This window comes from Eptesicus fuscus, chromosome 2 (assembly GCF_027574615.1).
Source record: "Eptesicus fuscus isolate TK198812 chromosome 2, DD_ASM_mEF_20220401, whole genome shotgun sequence".
Taxonomy (NCBI): domain Eukaryota; kingdom Metazoa; phylum Chordata; class Mammalia; order Chiroptera; family Vespertilionidae; genus Eptesicus; species Eptesicus fuscus.
In genome coordinates, this window is record NC_072474.1 from 14,961,365 (window position 1) to 14,980,643 (window position 19,279).

The 19,279-nt window shown below is 41.5% G+C and overlaps 1 protein-coding gene across 6 annotated transcripts in view; it reads right to left on the bottom strand.

Moving 5' to 3' along the window:
• Nucleotides 1–8,910: 8,910 nt before the first annotated feature.
• Nucleotides 8,911–19,279, bottom strand: part of MIA2 (MIA SH3 domain ER export factor 2) — a 114,710-nt gene continuing 104,341 nt past the window's right edge. For all 6 annotated transcript variants that reach the window (XM_054725531.1, XM_054725529.1, XM_054725550.1 and 3 more), the window contains 3 exons: nt 12,245–12,303; nt 11,361–11,580; nt 8,911–10,070 (listed from right to left, as the gene is read on the bottom strand). In XM_054725531.1, coding sequence (XP_054581506.1) covers nt 9,922–10,070; nt 11,361–11,580; nt 12,245–12,303 — 428 coding nt within the window. In that variant the 3' untranslated portion in view covers nt 8,911–9,921. The remainder of the gene's footprint in view (nt 10,071–11,360; nt 11,581–12,244; nt 12,304–19,279) is intronic.

Below are 19,279 nucleotides of genomic sequence, written 5' to 3' on the forward strand. Positions count from 1 at the left end.
ATTGCCCTAACTGCTTCTGCCTGCCAGCCTGATTACCCCCTAACCACTCCCCTGCCAGCCTGATCGACGCCTAACTGCTCCCCTGCCGGCCCGATTGCCCCTAACTCCCTCCCCTGCTGGCCTGGTCGCCCCCAACTGCCCTCTCCTGCAGGCCTGGTGACTCCCAACTGCCCTCCCCTGCTGGCTATCTTGTGGTGGCCATCTTGTGTCCACATGGGAGCGGCCATATTTGACCACATGGGGGCAGCCATCTTGTGTATTGGAGTGATGGTCAATTTGCATATTACCTCTTGAATATATAGGATAGAAAATTAACAAATATTTACTAATTTCAAAGACAATTAAAAAGGACTTGAACATACAAGATCACAGGAAATGAATTATCTTTGATTGAAATAATTCAAAATGACAAGTTCCACCCAAGAAATGGTAATAAAAAATTTAAAGCACTATTTAGATCATGTGCAAACAAAGGAAAGTCAGTATAATTATGGTTTAATATAGTAACATCAAAAACTTGGAGAGGGAATGTACCTCAGTGTAATAAAGGCCATAGAAGACAAGCCCACAGCTAACATCATATTGAATAGTGAAAAGCTGAAAGCTTTTCTTTTAGGATCAGGAACATGAATATGGTGTCAATTTTTACCACTTCTATTCTACATAGTATTGAAAGTCCTGGCCATAGCAACTAGGAAAAAAAAAGAAAGAAAGAAAAGAAAGAAAAGAAAGGAAAGAAAGGAAAGAAAGGAAAGAAAGGAAAGAAAGAAAGAAAGAAGGAAAGAAAGGAAAGAAAGGAAAGAAAGGAAAGAAAGGAAAGAAAGGAAAGAAAGGAAAGAAAGGAAAGAAAGGAAAGAAAGGAAAGAAAGGAAAGAAAGGAAAGAAAGGAAAGAAAGGAAAGAAAGGAAAGAAAGGAAAGAAAGGAAAGAAAGGAAAGAAAGGAAAGAAAGGAAAGAAAGGAAAGAAAGGAAAGAAAGGAAAGAAAGGAAAGAAAGGAAAGAAAGGAAAGAAAGGAAAGAAAGGAAAGAAAGGAAAGAAAGGAAAGAAAGGAAAGAAAGGAAAGAAAGGAAAGAAAGGAAAGAAAGGAAAGAAAGGAAAGAAAGGAAAGAAAGGAAAGAAAGAAAGAAAGAAAGAAAGAAAGAAAGAAAGAAAGAAAGAAAGAAAGAAAGAAAGAGAAAAAGAAAGAAAGAGAGAAAGAAAGAAAAGGCATCCAAATCACGGAGAGGAAGAACACTGTGTTTGCATATGACATGAAGCTTTACAGATGCTTCTCGACTTACGATGGGGTTATGTCCTGATAAACCCCATCCTAAGTTGAAAATATTCTAAGTCAAAAACGCATTTAAGACCCTGGCAGGTTTGGCTCAGTTAGAGCGGTGGCCCGCTGATCAAAGTGTCTCAGGTTCAATTTTGGGTCAAGGGCACATACTGCGGTTGCAGATTCGATCCCTGGCCTTGGTCGAGGCATGTGCAGGAGGTAACCAGTTGACATGTCTCTCTCACACCAAAGTTTCTCTTTCTTCCTCCCCATTCCCCTCCCTCCCGTTCTCTCTCTAAAGATCAATGGAAAAAATACCCTCTGGTGAGGATTTTAAAAAAAGAAAATGCATTTAACACACCTATTCTATCACATATCATAGGTTAGCCTACCCTACCTTAAATGTGCTCAGAACACTAACAGTATTTAGCCTACAGGTGGGCAATTATCTTGAGTTCCACCTCAAGAGTAATTGCCTTCTTCTTCTAACCAGAAGCAGGAGACACAGTTGGGTGTTTTTAGACATGATGGGATATGAAAACACAAAACACAATATCCAAAAAATACTGGCAACAGTACACTGTACAGTATTGGCTATTTACCCTCGTGATCATGTGGCTGAGAGCTGTGGCTTGCTGCCACACAAGAATAAGGTACCACAGGAAAAGATAAAATACTAAAAATTCAAAGTACAGTTTCTATTGAATGCCTATCACTTCTGCACCATCTTAAAGTCAAAATAATCCTAAGTTGGGGACTCTGTACATATAGTCACGTGTAGCTTAACAACAGTGATACATTCTGAAAACTGCATTGTTAGGCAATGTCAGCATTGTGCAAAAATTGTAGAATGTAGTTACACAAACCTAGATGGTACTTTTATACAACTGGCAGTGCAGTTGGTTTATTTATACCAGCATCACTACAAACACATAAGTAATGCATCATTATGGTGTTAAGATGGCTATGACATTACTAGGTGATTGAAATTTTCACCTCCATTATAACCTTGAGACCACCATCATATATGCAGTCCAGCACTGACTCAAATGTCGTTATGTAGTGCATGACTGTAGTAAACCCTAAAGACTGAACCGAAACACTGCTAAAACCAATCTGAATTCAGCAAAGTTGCAGGTACAAAAAGTCTATTGTATTTCTAAACACTAACAACAATCTATCCAAAATGAAAATTTAAAAAACAATCCCTTTACAATAACATCAAATTAGAATAAAATATTGAGAAATAAAATTTAACCAACGAGGTGAAAGATCTGTACACTGAAAATTATAAGAAATCAATGAAAGAAATTGAAGAAGACAACAGTCCCACAGGGTACTGGTTTGGAAATGGAACTTTATCCCAAACTGGAAGAGTAAGAGCCACCCCCAGGAATGTTTCTGGACTTTTTGAAATAATGGCTCTTTTCCCTCCTGAGATTATAAACACTAAATACCATGTAAGTCTGGAAATGCTACAACTACATGGAGAGATAATATACCTGGGAGTGAAACTAACAGAGAGGAGCAGAGCAAACAGAAGAGAAAGACCATATTTTGATGATATAATTTAAACTATCTATACTAATAAAAGGGTAATATGCTAATTAGACTGGACATCCCTCCAGACAAAGCCACGGTGGCGGGAGCTGAGGCAGAGGCGGTTAGGGGCAACCAGGCCAGCAGGGGAGGGCGGTTAGGGGTGACCAGGCTGGCAGGGGAGGGCGGTTAGGGATGATCAGCCCAGCAGGCAGAGGCAGTTAGGGGCAATCAGGCAGGCAGGGGAGCAGTTTGGGGCATCAGGCAGGCAGGCAGGTGAGTGGTTAGGAGCCAGCAGTCCCAGTGGTCAGACATCCCCCGAGGGGTCCTGGATTGGAGAGAGTGCAGGCCAGGCTAAGGGACCCCACCTCCCATGCATGAATCTCATGCACCGGGCCTCTAGTCTCTCTCTATAAAACCCTAATATGCAAATAGACCGAACGGCAGAACAAATCACCAGTCACTATGTGTGCTGACCACCAGGGGGCGCATGCAGAACATGGCGGGCACCAGCCACGGCGGGATGGTGGAGCAGGTGAGCGGGGATGCCAGAACAAGGCGGGGTGCCGGGCACTGTCATCAGGGCGAGCCTCTGGTGGTTACTGAAAATTCTTTGCTCCCACGTGCCACGGTCCAGCTGGACACTTGCACCTACTGCCGGCACCAGCCATGATCGCTCGGCGCCGTCAGTGCGTGCAAGCGGCGGCTACCAGCCCCGATCATCCCTCGGGGCTTCTCCACCTCCCGCTGCTCCTGAGGGATTATATGGGCAGCAGCTGCTGCTCATACCTGCTGCTGGCGCCGGCCCCAATTGCTCTGTGCCGTCAGTGGGTGCAAGCGGGGCCGGTGCCATCAGTGTGTGGGAGTGGCAGCAGCAGGAGCGGGGCTGCCGTCAGAGAGGGGACTGGGGGCTACAGCAGGAGGGGTCGGGTGGGGGCATGGAGGATGGGCTGAGACCCGCCCCTGTTCCCACCGCAGCCTCACGGCCCACAGTGCCTTTTAAGGTGCAAGAATTTGTGCACTGGGCCCCTAGATGAATATAACTGTGAAACCCTGAAAGCCTTAGTTGCACAAACCGATATTACATGTATTTTCCTCAAATTGGTTTGAGCTGCATTTTTGTCTTGCAAGCAAGAAACCTAATACAATATAATAAACTTAATTACTCTTTATGTACAATTGTCAGAAAGCTCTCGCATATCACCAAAAAACCCACCATCTCTTTTGTACCACTCATATCAAATTCTGTCAAAGTTAGCTGCTACTCTGAAAGAAAAAGAAGGCTTAGTTTGCAAAGATTATAAGGCTAGATGCTTTTCTAAATAGACTCATGGTGAAACCTGAACCACACCTGCAGAAGCAGACTAAATATTACCAACCATACTCACAAAACAATTTCATAGCATCTAAGCATGTCTGCAAATTGTCTGGATTGTCCAGCTGGTTCCAAAAAATTTGATCTCCTTTCCTTTTAACAACCCTCTCTCCTCTGCTCCAAATTCTGCCCCAGAATATATTTTAGGTATGTATCCCTAAAAAATCATCTCAAGCCCAACGGGAGAAAAATATATGCAGAGATATTATACTATCATATATAACTAGAGGCCTGGTGCACGAAATTCATGCACAGGTAGGTCCCTAGGCCTGGCCAGTGATCAGGGCCGATTGGGGTCTTCTGGCTGCCAGCCGGGGCCTTCCTTCATTCCGCACCGCCCCCTAGTGGTCAGGACATGTCATGGTGAATGATCAAACTCCTGGTCTCCCAGTCGAACTCCCAAGGGGACAATTTGCATATTAGACTTTTATATATATAGATTCTTTATAATTTCTTAAAAAAAGAAAACAGCTTAAGTGTTCAGCAAGAAAAGGATGGTCAAGTAAACCATACTCACAAAAGGAAAAGCTCTGCACCAGGTGCTCCTGAATGTCCCCTAAAGGTCCCTCCAGCATCATATCTTCTGAATGGTCTGGTGGAGCCCGTGTTTCTATGGCAACCTTAAGAATTTTTTATTTGTAATTTTTTTCAATTACAATTGACGTTCAATATTATTTGCAACCTTAACAATCATTAAGGAACAACTGTCAGTTTTATGAACTTATGCTCAAAGATCTGCTTTAGATGGAAGGGATTGGAACAGCATGTATCAAGGCTGTTAATAAACTATTTTTGGATGGAGATTACACATCTATCTGTTAAAAAGAATATCTCAACTTTTCTTTTAGAGAGAAATAACAGTTTGTTTTATTTTTTACCTAATTGCCTAAAAGCAAATACCAGTGGCTGACCTCTGTGTATGAGGCAAAAGGTCAGTATGATATGTTTTTCTTTTTATCAGCTATTTTGCATTTAAAGTGAAAATTGTGTTTGAAATAATTTCTAAAAATAGAAAGTTAAGTTTACAAAAGCTGCATAAAACTATATTAGGTTAGGTTTAAGAATATGAAATTATAGACACATAATTACAATACAAAAGATAGTTGAAGAATAAGAGGCTTGAAGGAAGTACAACATAAAATGCAAGAAGTGCTTTTTGATGACTCTGAATGATTATGTTTTCTTCTGCTTTTGACCATATTCTAACTTTTCTTATAGGACTGTGTATTACTTTTCTACTTAAAAAATGATCAAAGTGGAGGGAAAATTGTACCACCAGGACCAAGAAGTATTCTTTCTTGAAATGTCCAAGCCTGTTGCATATCAGCCCAAAATAATGCTCAGTTCAATATCCTGAACTTTGACATATCCCTTTAACTATTCCTTCAGATGGTAGTAAGAGCAACAAAAGTAGAAAACAAGCTTCAAGGTGGCAAAGTAAACACAAGCATTTGCCACCTGCCCTTCAAGGACCAGTTGAAATAAACACAAAGAAGAGTCCAGAGAAATAAACCCTATAACACTGAAAAGAATAAATGGGGTCACCAACAAGTAAGGTTTCAAAATTTCATAAAAGACATAAGGAACAGATGGGCCCGGGTGGCATGGCTCAGTGGTTGAGCATCAACCCAGGATCCAAGAGGTCACTGGTTCGATTATCGGTCAGGGCACATGCCCGGGTTGCAGGTTCGATCCCCAATGGCAGCTAATCAATGATTCTCTCTCATCATTGATGTTTCTCCCTCTCTCTTCCTCTCTGAAATCAATAAAAATATATATATTTTTTAAAGAAACAGATGAGATTTGGTTGAAGGATAAAATAGTGAAAGCTGCTGCCTAGAACTTATCAGGGGCTGGGAGTCTATCTGCCTGACAGAACCTGAGGCTGGGCTCAGAGCCAGCTGTATACTGTGTGTGGAACTGGTGTAAGAGGGAAAAACAGGGAGCTTACCTTAAGCTCTACATACAGAATAACAACACTTGCTACCACCATTCCCTCTGCCACAGCCCCAAGCACAAAGCAGAGCCAAGATTTGCCTCCAGCTAAGATATTGAATAGATATTCCCTAAAGAAATCAAACTGTTTGGAACAAGCAACCTTCTAGTGAGAATGGTGTCCTAGATGAAACCCTTCTCATTTCGGTATCTGGAGGGCTTATAATTAGTCAACCACCTCCCTATGGGCCCACCCTAAGGTCAAGCCAGTCAGTCATAGATCTGTCTCCACCCCTGCCCCCCACCTACCCAAACACAAAGATTCCCAGTCTAAATCCTCACTCAAGAAAGAGATCTAACAGGAAAATTGTCTTTCTTACATAGAAAAAGGTATAAACTAGAATATATGATTTAGTCTTTCTTACATAGAAAAAGGTATAAACAAGAATATATAATTTGGTCTGATTAAATATATTTAATTAAGTACTTTCACATTTTTCTATAACCATAGTAAATATAGTTCTTAGCATAAAGACACAGCCTTTGGAGTTTAAAACATCCCCAATTGTGTAGCTGGCTGGTTAGCTCAGTTGGTTAGAGCATGGTGCTAATAAAACATCCCCAATTGCAAGATTACATAAAGGGAATAACATTAAATAACGATAATGATGCAAATGCTATTCAATGATTTTCAAATTTTAGATCAACTATGGACCAAGTGTAGAAGAGAGGTTATGCTGTAGGCATAATATATTAGCAACCTTGAAGGTATAAATATATAGCTAGGAGAATATATAGCTAGGAGAAACTAGGAATTTTGGTCAAGGTAGGGAAAGAAGAGAGGCAGAATAAAGGGAAGGAGTACTAATTGAGGTTTAAATATATTAAAATTACAAAATAACAGAAAGTGTTAATTTGGGTAAATATCAAACATGAAGAGGAAAGAAAAATAGGGATGTAAACAGTATAGGTGTAGTAAGTCCCAATTTTTCATCTTAACCCTTTGCACTCACTTACTTTTTTCTTGATTCCTTTATTCTACTCGGGATTTAATTTTTTAAATAACCCAGATTTTACAAAGCGCGGCAGTAGAATAAAAAACTGGAGTTTCTTCTCATACAAACTTATTTATTTGGATTTTTTTATATTTCAAATTATTGATACATTCAATACAATTCGACATACGAGCTGCTACCGATGCTAACCGTGTCGAGTCACACTCGACATCGGAGTGCAAAAGGTTAAGGAATACACAAACTGATAAATTTAATAAATCAAGTTGATAAATCAGAGATTAGAGATATAAGCATATCTTCTAAAATCCTAAAATAACCAGAATAGTGAAAAAGAGTTAATAGAGAAACTAACCAGGAAATATAACTGAGGATAAGGAATAAATGGGGCAAACTTGCTAGTCATCCTAAAATACTATTATTTGATATATTCCCATTTGGTTACATCCTATCTAATAGAGTAATATGCAAATTGATTATCACTCAAACACACAAGATGGATGCCCCCATGTGGACACAAGATGGCCACAAGATGGCCTGCAGGGGAGGGCAGTTGGAAGGGACCAGGCCTGCAGGGGAGGGCAGTTGGGGGCGATCAAGCCTGCAGAGGAGGGCAGTTAGGGGTGACCAGGCCGGCAGAGGAGGGAAGTTGAGGGCGACCGGGCCTGCAGGGAAGGGCAGTTGGGGGGGGACCAGGCCTGCAGGGGAGGGCAGTTGGGGGCAATCAACCCTACAGGGGAGGGCAGTTAGGGGTGACCAGGCCGGCAGAGGAGGGAAGTTGAGGGTGACCGGGCCTGCAGGGGAGGGCAGTTGGGGGACCAGGACTGTAGGGGAGGGTAGTTAGGGGTGACCAGGCCTGCAGGGGAGGGCAGTTAGGGGTGACCAGACCTGCAGGGGAGGGCAGTTAGGGGCAATGAGGCTGTCAGGGGAGCAGTTAGGCATCAATCAGGATGGCAGGAGAATGGTTAGGGGGTGATTAGGCTGGCAGGCAGAAGCGGTTAGGAGCAATCAGGAAGGCAGGCAGGTGAGTAGTTGGGAGCCAGAAGTCCTGGATTGTGAGAGGGATGTCAGATTGGAGAGGGTGCAGGCTGGGCTGAGGGACACGCCCCACCCCCTCCCACACACAAATTTCATGCACCGGGCCTCTAGTTACTTTAATAAAAATATATTTTAAAGCTAAATATATTCATTTATTCAGGAACCCCAAAGTATTTTAAACTATTCAACCCATGTCAAGTCTTCTTGTCTTCCACCATGCTTTCATCCAATGCTCTCCCTGCCTCCTCTATGCTTTGCTTCCTCAGTTTATTACCACTCTCTCTACTATGTTTGATTTGCCTTATCCTCTCTCCTCTTCTGACATAAGCCACAACTGGTCTTCCCTATCCTAAAGCAAACAAAAAAATTTCACTTGACTACAATTGTCTGCATCGTTCCTCTTCTGTTTCTTTTCTTCTTTTCCCTTTACTATTTTAAAAAGTAGTTTCTATTTCCCCCTGAAATCTGGCTTTTAAAGTATAATGATGCTTTTACAGTCCTCATTCTACTTAATATTTTATTCAAGCATTTCACACAGAGCCTTTCTTTTTACCCTTTTTTTTTTCCTAAGGCAGGATGAGAATGGAGAGGGAGTGAAATACCTCACAAGAACACTGTTCCAAAGAACACCTGGGCTGGCATGAAGTGTTCCAATTACAAATGCATCATTGCTTTGCTCAAGAATATTTAATCTCTGTCTTTTGGCACCAAAAAAAATCCAAGTAAACAACTAGAAACAACCAGCCTCTCAATATGAGGATTGTAATATTTATTACCCTTTCATAATCATAGTAATGTGCAAGAAGACTAACAGAATACAAACCTGAGTTAGGGAAACATTCTCAAGATAATTGAGTCCAAAGCTCAATATGATGACACACTGCCTCAGTATAGTTATCCTATAATAAACTCAACATTCCCCACTAAAAACAGTAAATATCTTACAAATGAAGAAAAGAAATAAAATAAGGAAACCAATGAAATTTACCATTAGACAATATCCTGGTTTTCTTTAAAATATAATAAATTTTGACCGTTAAAAGTATATTAATTTGTTGCATCAGGTCATTCACATCTATTTGCGAGATATAGGGCACACTTTTGGTAAGATAACTGAATGAAAAAGACCCATAATAAAGCATTAATTGTGAGCCTCAAAGCTACTGGGAGGAAGAAAAAAACTAATGTAACCATATTTATGAAAAAACTAGCTGACTTTATTATCAATGTCAAACAAGTCTTTAAATCAATTAAAATTTATTTAATGAAGTATAAGTTACTTTCACATTTGTCTATAATCATAGTAAATGCAGTTCTTGGCATAAAGACACAGCCTTTGGAGTTTGAAACATCCCCAATTGCAAGATTACATAAAGGAAACTCCCATTATTGTTCATGTGATAGTGGATTCGTTAACCAAATTAATTATACTATGTGGAATAAAATAAAATGGAAATAACTTACTCATAAAATTCATATTTAAATCATCTTTATTTACAAAATACTATCCTGAGAATGTAGTTCCATTAAGCTCCAATTTGAGCGTAAGTATAGTCACTTAAGTAACAGCTGTTACTTAAACTGAAAATGAGAGAAATCAAAATTACTTTTGATACAGATCATGTATCAGAGAAATGTACACTTGAAACCTATATAATCTTATGTCACCCCAATTGTTTTAATTAAAAAAATAAAATAAAGAAAAATAATTGCTTTTGAAGAGAGACCAAAAATATTGTCAAGTTTTTTGTGGTTCTGGATGTTCACTCAGTAGTAGGCTCATTTGAAGGTGGACTCAACCCTGATGGGACCTCACTTCTACTTTCTGGATGTGAGGAAGGGGGTGGGGGAAAAAATCCAGCTCTTGGAGGAAGATAATGAGGAAAAGCTCTCGGTGAGTAGACATTTCTCACTGTTCAAAGAGATTAATAAAAGACATTTTTAACTTTAACCACCTGTACTGAAGCCCTAATAAATCATTAGCTTATAACTTCCAATCTTTACATTAAAAAATTGACAGCAGAATTATTACTTGATCTAACAAATCTTTACACCATTGAGAAAAACATACTTTCTTCAACTACACATGATTAAAGGGAATATCATAAATTTTAGACCCAAATTTTGTCTTATGAAAATCTAACATCTTAACACTTTTAAAAAAGAATTACTTCAAACTATACAAACTTACTTTTAAAAAGTTTCCATGTAACACTATTTTCACTAGACTGAAAATTCAGACTAGTAATTCCCAGTTCCAATTTGATGTTACCATAAACATTTACAGCTATATCAGAGACTGTCTTAAAATTCCCCCAAAGAAATTAATTTCAATTCACACTTAACATACAAGAGGAATGATGGAAGGCAATGACCGACCACACCAGGCAAATAATAGGCTTCTGCCTAGTGTTTGGTAATTATGTACCTATTCTATAGAAAACTACAGTTCTAAATGGCAATGTATAGATATAAAAGCAATAAATTATTCCATTTTTCTGATGTGAGGCTGTGAGAGAATTTCAATAAATTCAAGAATTAGTCCAAACACATTTTAAGTTTTAAATGAGAACTATTTTTTAAAAATGACTTTAAAAATGTTAGCCAGGCCTTAACCGGTTTGGCTCAGTGGATAGAGTGTCAGCCTGCGGACTGAAGGGTCGCAGGTTTGATTCCGGTCAAGGGCATGTACCTTGGTTGCGGGCACATACCCAGTAGGGGAGTGTGCAGGAGGCAGCTGATCAATGTTTCTCTCTCACCGATGTTTCTAACTCTCTATTCCTCTCCCTTCCTCTCTGTAAAAAAAAAATAAAAATCAATAAAATATATTTTAAAAAAATGTTATCCAGTAATTTTAATGCTAAAATATAAAATGTAATTGTTTTTACTAACTGGCATAGTAACCAGTTTCTATCAAATAAGATACAAATAATTCCAGTCTTAACAAACACTGAAGCAAAAAGCCAATGATTTTCTTGACAAGTAAAATACAGAAATTCTTCCACAGTATTGAGATGAATCAAGCTGAAACTCATTACAGTCTACCGATGGTTGGCTGCCTTCCCAATACTGAAAAGTAATGGTATACTCACGGAATGTGAGAAAGGTTTTTTCTCCACTGTATTACCACATGAATAGGAAGTAGACTTAATATACCTTATTTACTCTATAAAACACACATTAATTTTTTTTTAAAGCATACTTGCAAATGGAGGAGGTGGTGGACCGGGAAAGTCTCCTGGAGGAAAATAATCATGGGAAGCGCCATACATGCTTCCCGGAGGGGGAGGAAAAGGAGGACCTCTTCTCAGGTACGGGCCCCGGGCATCCATTGGAAACAATGGGCCTCTGACGGGAGGACCAAAGCCAGGGCCAGCTGCTTCACTTTTGGTGGGGAGAGATGCATCAGGCACATTTAAATTCTATAACAAATTGACATATGGCAGTCACTAAAAATAAGAGCAAAATTTGCAATTGTTTTCCTAAAAACCTTAGGCTTAGAAAGCCTGAAGCACCTAGGCAGAAAGCACTTCATGATAGTCTTTAAAAAGCTCCAGAAAAAGACTGTTTTCTATCTGATGGATTTTTGCCATCACAAATATTTTATTAACTCAGTAGAACCAACAAGGTAATATTCTGACTAAAGACATGACAGAATAGACCAAGAGTACAAAAATATACATTCTTTTATCAAGTACATACTGAAAAAAGATGCTTATGTTTATAATTTCAACATAAGATAAGGTAGACAAAACCAATATTGTAAACATAGTAACAAAAATGTACTTTAAAACATTTAAATAGAAGTCCAAGAGGGAAAATCCAAATTCTTATTTAACTATAGTATAATAACTCAAGCCTCTTGTTTATAGACACGTTACAGTCTGTAAGTTGTATTTTCTCACCATCAGGTACGTTCCAGAAAAGAAACAGCTATAATGCTAAGTAGGAAGTCCATATATTTGTCAAAATGAATGAAACAGCTTTATATAAAAAAAATAGATTGCTAGCTAAATTTCTATTCTAGTAAACCAAGAGATTAGAAAGCTTCTAAATAATGAATAAAATTCCTCTTTCAGTACTTACACCAAGATCGTCTTTGCTATCATTTCCACTGGATTCCATTTCTGAAGACTTTGGCCCATCTAGACATAAAAGTTAAACTATGAAAAATGCATGCCTATCACCCCATTCCTAGAATAGCCCCAGATCACAAAGGATGTTGACACTTTCCCACTCCCCTCATCAGCACATAAACCTGCTTGACACCAGCAGCCTGTGTTAGGGCCACAAGAGCAGCTTGAGGGCCCTGGGAATTTCGGTAGACTCAGTGTTCTACAAAGGCACGAGGCAGCTTGTCCCGAGGCAATCCTGCCACAAGCAGCATCATGAGGAGACTTCTAGGAAGTAGCATTTCTATCCCTCCATTCTTTCTTTCCTTCCTTCCTTCATTTTTCTCCAGCCTTACTTCCTTTCTTAACTCTCTCTCCTTTGCTCCTTCTTTTCTTTCCTCTTACCCTTCCTTCCTTATCCCTCCATCAAGAAGCACAGACTAGTGCCCAGTCCAGTTTGGCTCAGTGGATAGAGCATTGGCCCATGGGCTAAAGGGTCCCAGGTTCGATTCCAGTCAAGGGCATGTACCTCGGCTGCGGGCTCAATCCCCCATGAATTTAGCCACTGTTTCTAAATAAATGTTCCTGAACTTTGTTATCAAGAACTACTTAGTCTCTGAGAACATTCCAGCCTAGATTAATCCAATTCTAATTCCACTCTTCTTATACCTGAGTTACTTAGCACTTCTGGGGGTGAAATAAACCAAAGCCGAGTACACTGGCATCACTCCAGGCTGACACATCTCCAGCCATACGTCCAGCTGCCCTCTGCCTAGTTTTGTGTGTCTTCTAAGCCGGTTTTCTCCTCAGCAATTTCAAACCTCCATTCTCCTCAAACCTACTATACCAGTCACTTAGAAACTTCCTTAACTTTTGGTAATCAAACATATAAATATAACAGCAACTATATTCCTATGATCTTTCCTCCTATTATAATGGAAAAGGATCCCTCTAAACAATCTATAACCCTGATTCTGTGCTCAGAATCCTTCCCCTCCAGCTTCCTCAGAGATTTTCCTCTCTGTGTTGCCTTGCTCCTCCCTTTTTGCAAGTCTGTCCCAATTATTATCTAAAAATGAGACAGGAGTCCAGCCAGCACAGCTCAGTTGTTGAGCATCAACCTATGAACCAGGAGGTCAAGGTTCGGTTCACAGTCAGGGCACATGCCTGGGTTGTGGGCTCAATCCCCAGTGGGGGTGTGCAGGAGGCACCAATCAATGATTCTCTCTCATCATTGATGTTTCTATCTCTCTCTCCTTCTCCCTTCCTTTCTGAAATCAATAAAAATATTTTTAAATGAGACAGAAAAAGAGAATCCCCTTACAGCTAGCTACCTCTCCCTTTAACAATCAAGAATTATTCTATACATATTGTTCAGAATTCCTCCCATTTTGTTCTCATTTTACTGGAATCTATTTGCAACATCAATCAACTGGTCTATTGAAACTGTTTTCCCCAAAATCAAAAAATCTTTTTTTGCAAATTAAAATAGACCCCTTTAGTCCTTATTTCTCACCATTGTTGACTACTCCCTCCCTCCTTAGGTTTTTAAATATTTCTGTATTGATTTCAGAGAGGAAGGAGCAGGAGAGAATGAAACATCAATGATGAGAATCTTTTATCGGCTGCCTCCTGCACAGCCCCTACTAAGGGACTGAACACGAAACCCAGGCATGTGCCCTGACCGGAATCAAACCATGACTTCCTGGTTCATAGGTCGATGCTTAACCAGTTAGCCACACCAGCCAGGCACTCCCTCCCTCTTTAAATCCTCTCAGTCTTTAATTTCTGTGTCATCCTTCCTTCTATCCATCTCTTCTTTTTAGCTGCTGCTCTTCAGTCTCTTTGGTAGAATCCACTATCTTGGACCATCCTTACAGGGTGATCTCCTCAGAGTTCCACTTTTGGTCTATCCCAGTGGTTGGTAAACTGCGGCTCAGGAGCCACATGCGGCTCTTTGGCCCCCTGAGTGTGGCTCTTCCACAAAATACCACGTGCGGGCGTGCACACACAGTGCGATTCAAACTTCGTGGCCCATGCGCAAAAGTCAGTTTTCGGCTCTCAAAAGAAATTTCAATCGTTGTACTGTTGGTATTTGGCTCTGTTGACTAATGAGTTTGCCGACCACTGGCCTATCCTAATTATCTCCTTGAGAAATCCCCTCTACTGCTACAGCTTTAATTTGATGTGCACTACTACTGACTTCCAGATGTGTAATTCCGATCTAGCCATTTCCCTTAGGACTTGAAAGCTTGAACTGCCAATCTGAATATTCATGGAGGTATATCACAGGTGCTGCTAATTTTGTAACTTCAAACTGTAGCTTACAATCTTTCTGTCAAATTTCCTACTGTTCCTTGTTCCTTGTCTCAGAACAATGAATGGCCCAGATCCGTGGTCGGCAAACTGCAGCTCTCGAGCCACATGCAGCTCTTTGGCCCCTTGGGTGTGGCTCTTCCATAAAATACCACGGCCTGGACGAGTCTATTTTGAAGAAGTGGCGTTAGAAAAAGTTTAAGTTTAAAAAATTTGGCTCTCAAAAGAAATTTCAATCGTTGTACTCTTGATATTTGGCTCTGCTGACTAATAAGTTTGCCGACCACTGGCCCAGATGACACAGCCAAGATTCCTTCTTCTTCACTCCCACATGCCTTCAATCCTAAATCCTACCAATTCTATTTTCTGTGTTTAGTCCCATTTATCTATCCCCTCTGCTAATCACCACCATCACTCATGTAGATTCCTATCATAAATCTCCTAAAAAGTTACCCTGACTCCAATCTTAATCACTCCCTCCAAATCTATTTGCCATAATACAATCACAGTAATTCCTCTAAAATGCAGGTCTGATTATATTATTTCCCTGTTTAAAATCCTTTAATGTGTTTATCCTGTGAATAAGGTCCACATTTCTGAACAGGTTTGCAAGAACCTGAAAACCCTATGCACTACTTACCTCTTCACCACATGTTTCAATATTCCTGGACTCACACTTGATGTTGCAGCCATAACTTACTAAGCACTCTTACTTCTAAATCTTTAAAGATGCTATTCTCTTCTAAATCATTATCACCATCCTTTTGGTCCAGCTAATTCCTCCTTTAGTTCTTAGCCTACTTCTGCCAAGATTTTCTTGACTATCCCATGCTCAAAATACTAACACTTCATCTTGGTGAGTCTCCATATGCTCTCATAACATTGTGTACTCATTACTTTGTCACTGTCATGCAAGTGTTATATGCCTTTGCTAAACCCCAAGGTGTAAGGAATGCTGAGTTCCTGTCCACCCCTGAAATAGAGCAACTTCCATAATGCCTGCCATACAGTAAGCATTCTATAAACATTTAGTGCCTCAATGGCTGGGTCCACTACCCTCACATTTCAATAGAGTATAGGGATCAAGACCATGGCTTAAGTCAGACAGACATGGGTTTAAATCCTGCCTCAGAAACTTCCTATCCTGAGATCTTGTGTACCTTTTGGAGCCTCGGTTTCTTTACCTATAAAATGAGGACACTAATGTCAACTTTATAGGATCATTGTAAAAATTAAATGAGATAATTCACTTTCATTCAATGAATGATTACTGAGCACTAGTGTTAGTCAATGTGTTTCCACCATGTCTCTCACCATTCTCCTTTGTGTAAATACCAAATACTGACAAACCAATGGTAATATGTTACATTTATATAAAACTTTTCTGTTCACAAAACACTTCCACACACATTAACTCATTTAGTCCTCATGAAGCCTTGTCAAGTGATTAATATCTCAGTTTTAAAACCATTAATAAATGACTCAAGCTGTTGTTTTTCTCTTTTTGTTTGGCTTGCATGCTGTTCATTATTATTAGTGCAGACACCCACCTCCCAATTAATTTTTCAAATTCCCTCAACAGCAGCTCAAATGGCACCTCCTTCATGGACTTTTCCTTGATCCTTCAACTAGATGAGCATGAACACAGCATATTCTCTAATGAGACTTACTATTCTCACCAGTATTAAAGATACATGTCTTTCTTCCCTATTTAATTATTATTCTATACTAATAAAAGAGTAATATGCTAATTAGACTGGGAGGCCTTCCGGATGTCCTTCCAGGAAAAGCTAGGGGCTTGGTAGGCCTGCAAACTGCCCCCAAACAGCCCTCAGCCCCTCGCCCAGGCCAGCCATTCCCCTCAGTGGGGACCCTCACCCCAATGGGGGCGTGGCCAGCCTGCAAACAGCCCTCAGCCCCTCGCCCAGGCTGGCCACACACCCCAGCGGGGACCCTCACCCCAATAGGGGCATGGCCAGCCTGCAAATGGCCATCAGCCCCTTGCCCAGGCCCACTATGCCCCCCAGCAGGGACCCTCACCCTGATGGAGGCGTGGCCAGCCTGAAAACAGCCATTAGCCCCTTGCTCAGGCTGGCCCCACCCCCAGCAGAGACCCCCCCCATCCCTGATGGGGACATGGTCGGCCTGCAAACCGCCCCAGCCCCTCGCCCAGGCCAGCCCTGTCCCCAAAGGGAAGACCAGCCGACCCCCACCCGTGCACCAGGCCTCTATCTATCTATACTAATAAAAGGATAATATGCTAATTAGACCAGAAGACCTTCCAGATGTCCTTCCAGACAAAGCCATGGTGGCAGGCCAAGGCAGAGGTGGTTAGGGATCGGGCCTAAACCGACAGTTGTACATCCCCCAAGGGGTTCCAGATTGGAGAGGGTGCAGGATGGGCTGAGGGACAGCCCCCCTCCCGTGCACAAATTTCTTGCACCAGGCCACTAGTCCTATCTAATAAAAGAGTAATATGCAAATTAACCATCACTCTGCTACAGCCACAAGCCACACCCACCATCCAATCAGGAGCAAGTATGCAAATTAACCCAACCAAGATGGCTGCAGCCACGGAGCGAACAGGAGGCTTGCAGCCAAAGAGCCAAGCTTTCCACACACCCTGGCAGGCCCAGGCCTCCACTCAAGGCTACAAAGTTTCAATTATAGAAGATAAATAAATCCCAACAAAAATGGTGGCAGTCCTGGAGCTGGAGAGAGCAGGAGGCTTGAGTTGCCCCCGGCGATGGAGGAAGCCAAGCTCCCGCAGCCCTGGCCTGCCTTGGCCTCCGCTGAAGGCTACAAAGTTTCAATCATAGAAGATAAATAAATCCCAACAAAAATGGCTGCAGCCACAGAGCGAGCAGGACACTTGGCTCCGCTCAAGGCTACAAAGTTTTAATTATAGAAGATAAATAAATCCCAGATACTAGGGCCTCCGCTCGGGTCGCCGGGGTGTGTGGCTGGCCTGCAAACCACCACAGGCCCCTCACCCAGGCCACCCCACGCCCCAAGGGAATGCCCACCCTGATCGGGACACCCTTCAGGGCAAACCAGCCGGCCCCCACTCATGCAGCAGGCCTCTAGCCTATCTAATAAAAAAGTAATGTGCAAATTGACCATCACTCCAACACACAAGATGGCTGCCCCGATGTGGTCAAAGATGGCTGCCCCCATGTGGACACAAGATGGCCACCACAAGATGGCCAGCAGGGGAGGGCAGTTGGGGGGGACCAGGCCTGCTGGAGAGAGCAGTTTGGGGTGACCAGGCCTGCAGGGGAGGGCAGTTAGGAGCAAACAGGCTGGCAGGGGAGCAGTTAGGCATCAATCAGGCTGGCAGGGGAGTGGCTAGGGGGTGATCAGGCTGGCAGGCAGAAGTGGTTAGAAGCAATCAGGAAGGCAGGCAGGTGAGCAGTTGGGAGCCAGCAGTCCTGGATTGTGAGAGGGATGTCCGACTGCCCGTTTAGGCCCAATCCTACCGGGCAGTAGAACATCCCTCAAGGGGTCCCAGACTGGAGAGGGTGCAGGCTGGGCTGAGGGACACACACACCCCTGTGCACAAATTTTGTGCACCGGGCCTCTAGTATAATTATAATAAACTGTACCTTATTATAATTATATTGTTTTCAATGTCATGCAGAGCCCCTTCTAAACAATAAGCATTTAAATATTATCTGATTAATCAAATATTGTTCAAATACCCCAAAAAATGAACATGTAAAAAATTTTAAATAGCACTACTTTATACATATACTAGAGGCCTGGTGCACGAATTATTGCACCAGTGGGGTCCCTCAGGTTGGCCTGTGGGATTAGGCCAAAACCAACTCTCCGACATCCCCTGAGGGGTCCCAGATTGTGAGAGGGTGCAGGTCAGGCCAAGGCACCCCACCAGTGCATGATTGGGGCCGGGAGAGACGCGGGAGGTTGACCAGCCAGGGAGGGACCATGGGAGGGCTCCAGGGTATGTCAGGCCCGTCTCACTCAGTCCCGATTGACTGGACCCCAGTAGCAAGCTAACCTACCAGTCAGAGTGTCTGCCCCCTGGTGGTCAGTGCATGTCATAGTGACTGGTCGACCAGTCGACTGTCGCGACCCACAGGTTAAGAACCGCTAGCAGGGTCGCCTAAGACCATCGGAAAACACAGATATTTACATTACGATTCATAACAGTAGCAAAATTACAGTTATGAAGTAGCAACGAAAATAATTTTATGGTTGGGGGTCACCACAACATGAGGAACTGTATTAAAGGGTCGCGGCACTAGAAAGGTTGAGAACCACTGGTCTAGAAGGTCATCTGGAAGGACATCTGGTCTATTTAGCATATTATACTTTTATTATTATAGATAATAAAAATCCAAGCCATAGGTCTAGTTCTTTGCTTATTATTCAAAAAAACTTTTCTAAAATAATAAACACTTCAAAAAAATAATGCCCTCCCCCCAAACATATACCCTTTCCTGAAAAAACTTTTACCAATATATTTATATTAACTTTCTACTGATGTTTTAATCTTTTTATGTTCTTAATGTTATATACTTCTGATGGATACATTGGATATATACTATATTTCCTAACTTCAGTGAGTTGCTTTGAGGTGGTTTAAGGAAAAGAATGCCTGAAAACAATAGGTTCCTCATTAAATGTTAGTTAAAGCTAAGTACAAAATGTTTAAATAAGATAATTGATC